The sequence below is a fragment of the Spea bombifrons genome, chromosome 11 (assembly GCF_027358695.1).
Source record: "Spea bombifrons isolate aSpeBom1 chromosome 11, aSpeBom1.2.pri, whole genome shotgun sequence".
Classification (NCBI taxonomy): Eukaryota; Metazoa; Chordata; class Amphibia; order Anura; family Pelobatidae; genus Spea; species Spea bombifrons.
The window spans coordinates 23,684,930-23,698,013 of record NC_071097.1 but is presented as its reverse complement, the minus strand read 5'-3'; the positions used below and the strand labels follow the sequence as shown (position 1 = coordinate 23,698,013).

General features: G+C 37.2%; 1 protein-coding gene across 2 annotated transcripts in view; it reads left to right on the top strand.

Moving 5' to 3' along the window:
* Positions 1-13,084, top strand: part of PRKG1 (protein kinase cGMP-dependent 1) — a 374,618-nt gene that overhangs the window by 275,458 nt on the left and 86,076 nt on the right. For both annotated transcript variants that reach the window (XM_053451150.1, XM_053451149.1), the window contains exon 4: positions 3,521-3,626. In XM_053451150.1, coding sequence (XP_053307125.1) covers positions 3,521-3,626 — 106 coding nt within the window. The remainder of the gene's footprint in view (positions 1-3,520; positions 3,627-13,084) is intronic.

Here is a 13,084-nt window from a genome sequence, read left to right as displayed (position 1 = left end):
GTGGGTGTCCCACGATTCACAAACAATCTTCAATATGCAGACTGGCAGAGACTTTGCATACCCACAGACCTTTTATGTGCTGATGCCCGCATTCTCCACCATATTGTGATCCTGCACCCACACAGGGTACCAAACAGCACGGTCCTCTAGGGTATTAACGCCACATCTCAATTAGGTAATCACCCACAATTTATTTGTAGTCCACGTATGAAGATATTTACAGGATTACACAGAACACAAATTCTCTACAAACAAAAGCCTAGCTCGTCTGAGCGCTTACTAACATATAACTTCCCTCACTACACAGGGTCTAAAACTAAACAAAACGTAATCCCACCAACCTTTTTGATGGGCTCTCTTGTGCAAAGCAAGCCCTGCTGCTTCCAAAACAAACTCTCTCTTCTGTCCAACAGGTCAGGTTATATTGCAGCCAGTGCAGCTAATTACCTGCAGCTGACCAGTGCATTGGAGTCAGCTTAAACTCCTGGCCTGGATCCTGGGTCAGTCCAGGTGCATGTAAACTGCGGGGCGGAGCACCAGCCTGCCCTATATGTCATAGAAAACCCTGCAAAATCGAGGGGGAATGTATACCCCTTCCACAACAACACCCCGCACCTTGTTACACAATGCTTTAATAGGTGACAGCGAAAATATTTAACAAATAACTTTAACACACAATACAACATGTTTCTATAGAAGAAGAGAGTCCTGCTCTTGCTCTATGTTCTCTATTGCAAGCAATCGGTTATGATCGATCTTAAACTGTTCTATACACCTGCAGAACGTATTGATCTGATCACCTTAAACTACGGGGCTTAAGTCTGCTTTGACAAAAAAACCGCACTCTTGTAAATTCCACCATAATCATGGTAGACAATCTACTCTATTAGGGTAATCAGAACAACAGGGAATAAGCATGATTGTCTTTTACTGATATGTTCTTTTCACACTGTGCTAATGAATAGTTGCAATTTACGGTATAATCCATGTGTTACATTACTCCCTATGGCACATACAAATGATTCGTCAAGCTTTTAATAAGATCATGGACCTCTCAAGTAACTGGCAATATCATAATTACATACAGCAGGGGATAGTCGATTCCTTGTGTAATATGAAAGATCATGCATGCACTTGTATTTGCCAGATAATATGAAAAAAATGAGCTCAATACATTATCACAGAAACTCAAGCACCACCTGCCAGGGAATTTGGCTTTTTTAGGACCCGTAAACAAAAAACAACGAAGGTGATAATTATACATAAAGTATAAAACACAATGTGACTTTGTGATCTATTTATTAGCTATTTTATATTTAATTAATTGATGTTTCTGTATGTACTTTATTGTTTGCTACTACCCAAAAGTGACTAAATAAACCAAAAAGCTGTCTTTCAGTCTTTTAAGAAAAATGTTATTCTTGTGTCATAAGGACAGTGTCTGCTCCTCCGTGCTTATCCGCGCATGTAGTTTAGGCTTATTCAGTGTGACTCTGAGCACCTGTTTAGGTAGGATTTCAAACCTCAAATCAATCAAATTGATAAATACTGCGATTCTAACTTCCATAAATCTCCTGGGAAGTACTGATGCATCAGGTTTGACTGTGACCCTGCATTACAGTGCACTTTGTATAGGCTTGATTGATGCTTTTTACAAGTATATCATTTCAAGACTGACAGAACGGCTCGATGTTTGTTTGAAAACATTCTGGTTTACACAAGGATAATATACAAGTCCGACAAAAAAGCGAATGGTGTACAGAAATAAATATGGGTATTTAGAGATCTGTACAGTGTTAGTCTTTATATATAAGTTCTATATGAAGGAGAAGTAGGTTACCATGTATTATACCATGAGCAATTCTAATGTTCATCTATTCTATATAAAATAAAAAGGAAACTAAAATTAGTATAGAGTCTTAAAAAAAGGTAATCCTCTTTTAAAGTAAAAGGTCCAGGCCCGGAGTGGCCATCCGGCTCAAGGCCGAAACGTGTAACTGGGATTCTTGGTTCTCCTTGTGCAGAGACAATTAGCCCCCCATTTTGGCTCTGGACTGGCCTTGAAGGCTGGATTAGTCTAATATACTAAAAGAGATTGGGACAGCCTGGTCTCCCACTTCTTGTTCATATAAACAGCAATCAGGCACCAGGAGGATGACAGGATGGGTGGCTGGGACTTTGGGCATGGGTCAGACCTAGGGCAGAGCCAAAGGTAACTATGTCTCTGGTTGTCAGACACATGGCCAAGTTATAGACATTGTCTGCATTTTCTGGGGTGACTGACAATGCCCCCTGGTCCTGGTGTCCCAGGCAGATGGCTCACTCCCTTCTGAATATGGACCCTCTCTAGCCTTCTCTGATATTTTAACATTATTTTTTTCTATACCATCCATCACACCCACATTTCACACCGAGTTGCTTGTCTCTATAGATATGACAATAGGGATCCCCATATAGTGTGGGGCTGTGGCTTTTAGATTACATTATGTGCATTAAAAAGGCTGATCCTTGATGATTCAAGAGTGGGTGTCACTGTAAATCAATAGGGTAAGGCCATTATAGATATGCTATTGATTTATGTTGTAACAAATAGCCTCAATTTGCAATTTCTACAGTTGGCACAGATTGTGAACAGAAGAAAATATTATGCTTCTAATATTTGGCTTCTATTTCTGGGTAGCTAAACTGAAACATATATATGTCACTGCAAATTAGAATCATGCACCGGTTTAATTGGTTACATTTCATTGTTTCTTTCCTGGGAAGTAGTTGATAAAGTGAAAGAATGTAGTTTTGTGAATCATGTACATCGTTTATATTGTGCCAATTATATGCTGAACAATGTTTTTCTTTTTTTAGTAGAACACACTACAAGGTGATTGCTGGAAAAATAATTTTTTTAAGTAGAAATATTGTAGTGTCCAGAAATAGAAATGGCATTCTTGTACATTCTTTTTTGTAACAATCTAGTAAAAGGGCAGCAGCTAATATTATTCCCTTTTCGGCTGTGTACAAAATAGATTGACCTTAACTATTGTATACTAATAAATTATGTATGCCTATATCTGTGAATTGAGAACATAGGAAACCTGTCTGACCAAGTGTTCGAATCTCTGAGCCTCTGTGCAGAAGTGTGAGATGCCTTAATATTTTACATCAGCCAAGGACCAGTGCTCATCCATTAAACATAATGCATTGTCTTCAGTTATCAATGGAGTCTTTAGCTGGGGTTTATACCTTTTATTGGGTCAACAAAGAAAATGATTTTAAGTTAGATAAGAACCTCTGACCAGCTGGTAAGCTTTGAGTGCGCCATGCTTGTTCCAAAGCCAATATATTATGGATTCATATTAAGATGCTTACCGATAGTTGAGGATGAACAGCAGGTACAGGAAATTTGTCTAGTTTTACATTATCTGTATTATCTCGGTATTTTATGTACATTGATATGGACCAAATTTCTCAAAACTTGGGAAATGTAAAATAACTTAATTTCTTTTTTTCTCCATCTCCTTTATAGCTCTTACAAATGTGAAACTATGGGCAATCGATCGGCAATGTTTTCAGACAATAATGATGCGAACGGGACTCATCAAGCAAACAGAATACATGGAATTTTTGAAAAGGTAAGAAATACCTTGTTTATTTTTACATTTATACGAGACGCAAATGTTAACCATTCTGCATAAGAAACACCCGTGGATATTTTGGTACATGACCGGATCAACCTCTCCTCCCACTGACAACCATTACCCTTGAGGTCTTGGCCACTTTGGTCATTGTCTTTTTTGGTAGAAATCTTTGACTACTGCCTCTAATGAAATGACCTTAAAGGTCCAGAAATATTTCATATTTCATACATCATACTGGAAAACAATCTCAGGGTACGTCCATCCCTTCAAGCATTAAACAATATATTGTGTACCATAGAAGAGAGAGTAAAGTCAGTAAAAAGCGTATATATGGTCCAGAGTAATGACGCTGAAGTCTGATTCTATAGAGATTGAAATCACTGGTTGATATGTAGACTTTTTGAGCCTTTGATCAAACCATGTCTCTTTGACCTAAGTGCAGTGCTAATGTACAGCTGCTGCAAGAGCATAAATAAGTTACTGGGAGCATTGGTAACTTTGAAGCAAGCCAGTGTGGATCAAACGCCGCACTTGGCTGTGTAATCAATGCATACTCTAAATAATATGGCTGCTTTGTTGTAATCACTATTAGAGGAGACCGCATTCTACAGCCACATTTAGTTGCCTGTTATTGAAAAGATCTCTGATTTTATTTTTCCCTTTTATCCAATCATATTAAAAACTTAACATGAATCGCATTATGTTTTAATGCACTTTATGCACTATTGTTGTTTTCTAAGATGTCTTATCTAATGCAAGTGTATAGCTTTAACCTTTTGCAACCAGAGGGAATTTAAAAGCAGATCAGTCGCTCTTCCCAAGTCGTCCATTTCCCAGTTGTATACGCTTAGTAAACTTATGTAGTGGTGTTTTCTAACGTACATATTAGAAACCCACCATAAACCGCCATGATTATTCTTCCGGAATAGTGCAGCATAAGATGCCTTTGTGACTTTATCACTTAGGATAGTGAAGTTCCTCGCCATTAGTAGGCCTCAAAACTTTTTTTAAAGCTAAAGAAAATGATTATATTGAAAGTAAGACCCCCTGTAATTTACTTACTGATGCTGGCTTCCTGCTGTATGTATTCTCCCTGTACAGCTAGTCTTTAAGAGAACGGGAGCCATCTTTGTCCACATGGCACAGTCCGTTCCTCACTGCCTTATCACATCGAAGTAAGGTTTGATCAATCGTTTTCTTAACAGAAAAAACAAAGTTTATTGGCCCACTTTCTTATTACACTTCAATGTGAGCAACGGCGTATTAAAACCTGTATAACCTTACATTTACAATAGAGAAGTCAGGGATTGTGTATCCTCCTAAATCCTCAAACCGGAAATTATATTTTAATGCTTTGGGGCATCACTTTTATTTTACCATGAGCATGTGCCTACATAATGTGCCATTTCTTTGCGGCTAACACAGCCCAGCGCAATACTTTTATAACTACGGCTCAGACTTGATCCCTGTTGGCTGTTTTAACATCCAGCATACGCCGTCCTCCGCTTGAGTACATTTTCACCTTTCCCTTTTAAGCACTGTACACATGGCTAAATACATGGATCCACAATCGTTGATGTCCCTCTGGGCCCGATGAGATGAGAGGTGCAACGCTGGCCTGGTTTTGAATTAACTTTTGTACATGTAGCCTACAGATTTCTTTTTTTAGACAAATACAGCTAAACTTTCATAATAATCATCACAGATCAAAGCAAGATGGATTTGTTATTTGGAGTATATTTTCTTTTTAGCAGGTGCCATTAGTTTTAGTGATTAATAAGCATTCTTAAAACCTAATGAATTTTATAAGATGCTTCAATGAGTATACTTCTTTATGGAGTGTAAAATTACTTCTGCTATCAATTTGAATTTTTTTTCCATTCAATTTTACATCTGTCTACACAGCTGCAAATTCCTGATCTGTATTAGCAAAAGCACCTGAATGTGACTACGCAGATCAACCTGCTTACAAGGAAGCTTTTTTATTTCAAATATGGCATTGTTTGAATTACTTAGTTTGTGTAACAATTTCACGCAACCTGTGCCACAAAAAAGTTGCATTAGTAACACTTTGGTTTCCAAAACTAAAGCCCATTATAAAGCAGGATGACTGCCCCCCTGTGACTTTAGAGTAACAGAGAATAAAGTTTCGGGAACACGTTGACTTACCAAAGATAAATAGATACTGTTTAGATTAGTAACGTAAATTTGATGGCAGAAAAGAACCATTGAGCCACCAAGTTTGACCTTTAGTCTTTAGTCTTTGGTCTTCAGGATAGCTTCATGCCTATCCCATGCATGTTTAAATGACCTCACCACATTAGCCTCTGCCACTTCTGATGGGAGGGTGTTCCATTTATCTACCACCCTCTCAGTAAAGCCTTCAACCTTTTAGTTGTAGATTATGACCTCTTGCTTTTCCATATCTCCTCCTGAAAAACCTTCCCTCCTGTGTTTAAATGTTTCTATCGCATCTCCTCTCTCTCTCTCTTCTGTCCTCCAAGCTATACTTATTAAAATCCCTTAGTCTTATTTGAGCAGTTGAGTTTTGTTTCTTTCTTTCAAATGAACCTTGATCTGTTGAATTAGTTTAGTTGAGACTTGTGTCTTTTGTCCAAGTTCCATCTTCTGCCAGTCCTAAGGACCAAAAGTCTCTAATTAGTGGCTCTCTGACGATCATAGAATCACAAAAACAGAATTTGATGGTGGAAATAAGCAAATTAGGCCTATCCAGTATTTTTTGTATTTGACTTTAAACATAGTTATAAAGGAATATATCAGTTACCAATTGTCACAATCTGTGATATGTCCTCAATACAATTAGTGTCTTACTGTGTTACATCAGATATGTTGTGATCAAAGGAATTTCATTAAAACTAGCTAAACGTGTCCAAGCTCAAGAAAAAAGTGCATTCTTGAGCATGAATAATATTACTATTACCCTTTATTAATGTATGATGTTCTTTTAAGGGCATTATAATATCATAAAGAAGCCAGAATAACTCTTGCTAATTGATATCATTGGTCACTTTTTTATTTTAAATTCACTTTATAGTCAGTACCCAGCAAGATCCCTCAAAGACATTTGCATCCGCAGGCTGGTTTGCCATGAATCACAGAGCAAAGCCATTCACCCAGCCAAGCAGAACTGCAACGGAGTCTCACACCACAAACGTGCCAAACTTTTAGGAGATGCTCTGTCCGCTGAAGAATTATCTCCGTAAATCAGTGCCAGATACATGTTGATCATTGAGTATTCTGCACAACAACAGGGTAACACGGTGCCAAATTCAGTTACTCTATTGTCATTTAAATGTTCCGTAGAGATATACACATTTGCATACAGATAGACAAAACACACAATAGACATTCATTTACTGAGCAATTGGAAATAATTGTCTAATTTTCAAAATTGTTGCAACATATATTAAGTAAACAATCAACATTTAAAAACCGATTAGTTGTTTGTTTATTTACCAATAATGTTGAATCTTTGATTTTTTCCAAGTTGCCGAGTGATTCATTTTGTTGGAAAGATATCTGCGTTCACGTCTGTGCTTTTAACTTTCCATAACACATCCTGGCATGTGCCCCTTTTATTTAAATAATGCATTAGGTTGGCATTGCTAGCTAAACGTCTCCCTCTAGAAAAGCAGCCCAGTGGTAGATTAGCTTCACAATAATGCCGACAGCCCTTCCAAAATCACAACCTACTTTGAGATACCATTTATAAGGTATGTGATTTAACACATTACATGCAATTATGTTTCTTTGGGCATATTTTGATTTTAAATAGTCTGCAATGGCTGGCACTTAAGGTTAAATCTGACTTTTTTTATTTATTTATTTTTTCATTTTTACACCTAAAAGTCTGTATGCATAATGGATACAGTATATCATGTAAGGAAGTTTAACTTTACTGAGGGGGTGGTAGATAGCAGAAGAGACTCCCAGCAGAAGTTGTAGAAGTTAATGTGTGGGGTGTAAATTGATAGTGTTAGAATGAGAATGTGTGGGGTGTTAGTGTACAGTGTTACAGTAAGCTGTATATATCAATGTAGAGTTTGTGTGTTTTTGGGGACTGTCATGTAGCGTTACAGTGTATGGGTGGTGCGCAGGGTGACATGTAGGGAGCAGAGCACTGAGCAGTGACAAGGCTGTACACTGTACAGAGTAGGGGCAGTAGGGGCAATTATTTCCTGTACCTGGCTCAGCTGCCCCCGCATAATAAATAATTGGTCTGCACTCTACTCTGTATAGCTTCTTCACTGTTCGATACTGCTAGGCTTTACAATTAGTGCCATCTGTGTAAAAGAATGGGGGAATCGCAAGAGATTATTGTTACCTGGGGTGTCACTTGGTCTAGGAGCTAATAGTGTTAAAATTAAGACTGTAGTCTTTATTGCAGCTTGTTGAGCAAAATTGCAAATATCACCCAAATATGGGTTATTTGCTAAACCAGTCACAACCTTTTTATGTTGCCATCGGAATGTGAGTGTTATGTTACTTTGTTTAATGATCTTTTCTGATTTGCTTTGCAACTATGTGCTAAACTAGCACTTGGAGGAGATATATTGACTTCTGGTTATCAGTGTCCTAAGCTGTGGTTTAGTTATGTGCTTGTCTAGGAAGGTTCTCTGACTAATGCCTTCCTTGGGAGATCACAAATCTCTCAATAAGAATTGTAAGCCAGTCCCAAATAAGTAAAGCTGTGATTACCTCCCTTTATGACCACAGCATCCATGCTTTCCATCTTCCCTGCCCTTTTCCTTAAATTCTAACCTCCTGGTCGCCTCCATAGTACATCTCTTCTGTCTCCCTGACTTGGATCAACGCGATATTCATGTAGATAACAGATAACAGATCTCTGGTTGGAGCAAGAGCCTGGATGGCCGCCACTTTTTAAGCAATGGAGTAGACAGCTCTGGTAGGATGCCATGCATCAGTGGGCTGTTAAGTCAGCAGATCTATTCCCAAAAAGCAGCATGTTTTTAGTTCTGAAACCTGTTGAGTGATTTGTGATCTGTTTGCAGTGAAATGTTCCTGCTCCCTAAACTTTAAATCTGTGTTTCTTTAATCTGAGTCAATATTATTTTGTTCTTTTTCTCGCCTGACCCCGGAGGCCTGCGGGTTTCTCATCTAAAACTGTAATTCAAGGCGATATGAGGCAGGTGCTGTTCATTGTGTCTCCTTTCCTCAGCATAGCAGTCCATGCATTCACTACAAGGGACCTCACTAGGATGATAAATTGACACGTCTGGCAGGAACAGCTTATTAAACAAGACTGGTGGTGCATCAAAATGAAAACCACACATTGAGTAATACTGACCACAGGTGGTACTTGGTAATAAGGCATTTGCTGGGGATATCAAAGGCTCTTTTACCTTTAGAGAAAGCTCCTTCCTTTTTTCAATCAGACCTTTTCACTTCCAAATGGATTTTTTGGAACTGAATGGCTTATCAAAGAGGATAAATCTTTGCATTAAGAACTGGGTTATGTCATCCTACCCCTTAACTTTATTGAATGGCTGCTACTTAAATCCATATTGAGTCCATATTGATGTTTTGAGCATTTACAACATTTGGAGATTTCTACCTCTCTTATAGTTTATCTTTTACCTTTAGGCGATTAAATGTATCTAAATAAGCTTCGTGTATTTAAATGATATTTGAAATACATCGCAATCATAGCTGAGTGTAGTTGCCTGGATATTTTGAGACCGTAACTAGTTGTGTGCTGCCATTCCTGTATCTTATTTCTTCAGCAGTAGTCCCAGGTGTGTGTGTGGGGGTTGCCCCTTGTTATTTACTGTTAAGAGGTCTGTTAAAGGTGTTGTTCCACTTAGTTGCACTCTTTAGCATGCTATTAGCTATTAGTTGGTCGGTCATTTTCTTCTTTAAACTGAAGATTCAGTCACAGAAAAAAAAACACAGAAACATTTAATGAGCCATTTCAATATCTACTGAAACAACCTATCACTGCCTGCTTTTTTTCACATTACAATAAAGTTTTTCCAGCAATAAAACTTTAGTATAAGCAACATCATAGACCAGAAACCCATCCAAGCATGAGTGGCATCCCAAACAGACATTACTTAATACTTTTTGTCTAAAACCATCACGTGTTGCTAATTAACTATTCATGCTTTTTAAAATACCCAGTTCTTTAACATTTGGGTGGGGTGGGGTATAAAGACAATTGCTACCTGAATTTGAGGTTTAGGTGTTTTTCTTGCATTAAAAAACTTGTATTTAATAAAAATCAGCCTAACCAATAGTGCTTGAATGGATGACTGTAAATCTGTCAGCAGAAGAGCATAAGACATGCCTGTAGCTCTGTCTAGTGACAAGGATGGTGTAGCACTTTGTTATACATAGTAATGTATATTTTAGAAATATGTTATATCTGTATGCCTATGAGAACAGGATTTGGATGATTAGATTACTTCATGTGTTCTGAAGCTGAAACTGATTAGTAGTGATGTGACGTAGATTATCCTTTAGCCTTTAAATCACATCTACAAAACTCTTATCATCCTCCATATACTATAAGTAGGCAACCTAAATACATTATAGGGACAAATGTATCGGGACACCTGACCAACAGGGACTTTTATAACATGGCATTTTAAATACATAGACAGACATTAATATGTAGTTGCTCCCCCTTTGCAGCTATAATAGCTAACACTCTTCTGGGAAGGCTTTCCACAAGATTTTGGAGAGATTCTGTGGGAAGTTTGGTGAGGTTGGGCATTGGTGTTGGACAAGTAGGCCTGGCTTGCATTCTCCGTTCTACTTCATCCCAAAGCCGATGGGGTTGAGTTAGGAGCCCTGTGTGGGCCAGTTTTGTTCTTCCACACCAAACTCATCCAACCATGTCTTTATGGACCTTGCTTTGTGTGCTGGGATAGAAAAGGGCCTTCCCCAAACTGTTCCCAGAAAGCTGGAAGCATAGCATTGTCCAAAATGTCTTCGAATGCTGAAGGGGAGACACAACAGATATAATTGCTTAAGGCATTTGATTGCGTTATGTGTTTTTGTGGCAATAATTTTAAGATGATGGAATACAGATGATTAGAAACAGTAGCATAATTTAGAGACAACTCAAGAACAGCTAAACTGTAAGAACATTTGCAGCTGAATGATTCTGAATATCATTACTCCCGTGTATCTGCCATCATTACAAAGAAAGCTCTTGTGTTATCTATATTTTATTTTCTACTCTTATTATCCGTCTGCTAAGAGAGAGAATCTTGTTGTCCTAACTAATTCTGTAAGAACCGTCTGGATTCTAGGTTACTAATTTTTGTATGTGCCCTTCCGGGCATAGCATGAATGTCTTATGTAAATTTCAAAAAATATTTTCCACGTTATCTGTATCTTTCTTGCCTTTTACTGCTTGCCCTGTAGTATTGAGCATAAAATGAATAATATATGCAATCTTTTGTAGGGGAATAACACTAATCTATGAATCATATTAATGTAAAAGTGTGCTATTTTTTTTTAAAAATGTGCTCCGTTGTTTACGTCAAAAAATATTTTAGGGATAATATTTCTTTTAATATTCCATTTAGAAACAGTAGGGTCAAATACTAATACAATGTGAAAAAAATGGGAACAAAAATCATCACATTATAATTTAGGTATAATGTAAGAAAGTTTTACTATACCAAGAGGGTGGTGGATAAATGGAATAACCTACTATCAGAAGTGGTAGAGGAAATGTAAACCGCTACGGAATCTGCTGGCATTATATAAATAAATGTAATGCAAAGTAATGTTCCTTCTTCATTTTTGTAATACTATTTAAAGACCCCAGTCCTATTTTCATGTGATATGCATATTGGAGTCCATTTTGCATTTTATTGCATGCAAATCGGTGGTGGCATTGTTTAATTACTGGAGTTTAAAAAACGAGACGTCTGTCTAATGTAACTCCTCCCACAGCTGTCTCTACTGGAAGCAGGAAGCATTTCTTAGAACACTTCTTGCACATGCTCAGTCTCATTGTCTTACTCCAATAACTAAAGAACACATGCTGCAATTAGTATACATTGAGATCCATGCAATATGGACCCCAAGATGCATTAAAAATAAAAATACAATACTGGGGCCAAGACATAATGCTTTTTTATGTGTGGCTCCCAAAATGTATTCATGATACCTTTTCGTTAAATTGTTATACTGTATGTGAAAAGCATGCAAAAATTAGCAGGAAGATGTTTTATAAAAGTGCCATTTTTTTTAATTTAATTAATTTTAACAAAACATAGATTTGACCAATAGTCAGGTGATTAATTTATAGTGCAGACGGTACAATATCGATAGAATGCAAAAAAAAATGTTTCCGCATCGCTCCGGCTTCAATTTTAACAACAGAAGATAATGTGACTCATACATATATTGGAGCGTTTACTTGAACTAGAGTATGAGCATTTGGCTGAACTCACATATTTCTGTCAAACCTAAAAAAAACTGATGTGCGATTTTTCACATTTTCCATAATTTATGGGATTATTGGAAATCCATTTCTTGAGAAAAGATAAGACAGATGTGATTATTTTTAATGAACATTGCCAGTTAAAAAAGAAAGCATTTTTTTTAATGTGAACGATATTTTGGTACGTATCACATTTCAGCAGATTTCTTTACATGCATAACTAGTAATATATGTTCTGAAACTATTTATATGTGATTTATATTGCTCAAAAATGGTCTTTTAGTTTTTAATTACATGATTTCTTATTGGGAAATTGTGTCTTTTTTAGATAGCAGCAAGAAAAGTGTTTGTTTAGGGAGATAATTTTTGTAAAAAGAAAAAATAATTTAAACAGTTTCAAAGCAGTTTCGCACTGGAAAAAGTTGCCAAAAGCACTAAAGTTTGCACACAACTCCATATGAACAATGATCATTCTTTCTTGTTGCTTAGCAACAGCTTTCCGGAGAGTAATTCAGAGCTGCAGTACTGGCAAATTTAACCTTAATTCCTTTAGCATTACATTCCGATGATGCGTAGGCTTCCCTCGAGCAGCGTTAGTTTTTTAGTGAAGCTTTTGCTATAATTCTTTGAGCAAATGTGCTTTTGGGAAATTTAAGGCGTTATGAGATATTTTATTATTGCCTTTCACAATCAAACATATAATTGCCCAACACTTCCAAGTTTTCTTTTTTCTTTTTTTATTGCAGGTTTATAGCATTCAGGTCCCTCAGTGATTTGCATTCATTTATCCCAGCTCAAATACCAATAACTTTTTAAGTGCTGTTGTGTGGCATCCATAACGTTCTGCATCCATAACTAGGCCGAAATGGGGATGACTTGGTGGCTCCTGGTATGTTAAGCCAGTGGTGGCCAAATGATATACGTGTGGCCTCTGACTGGATACACATTGGCACAGATTACATTATTATACTCACACAATGTGAGGCTGTGTGTATCCAGGGCTGTGTAC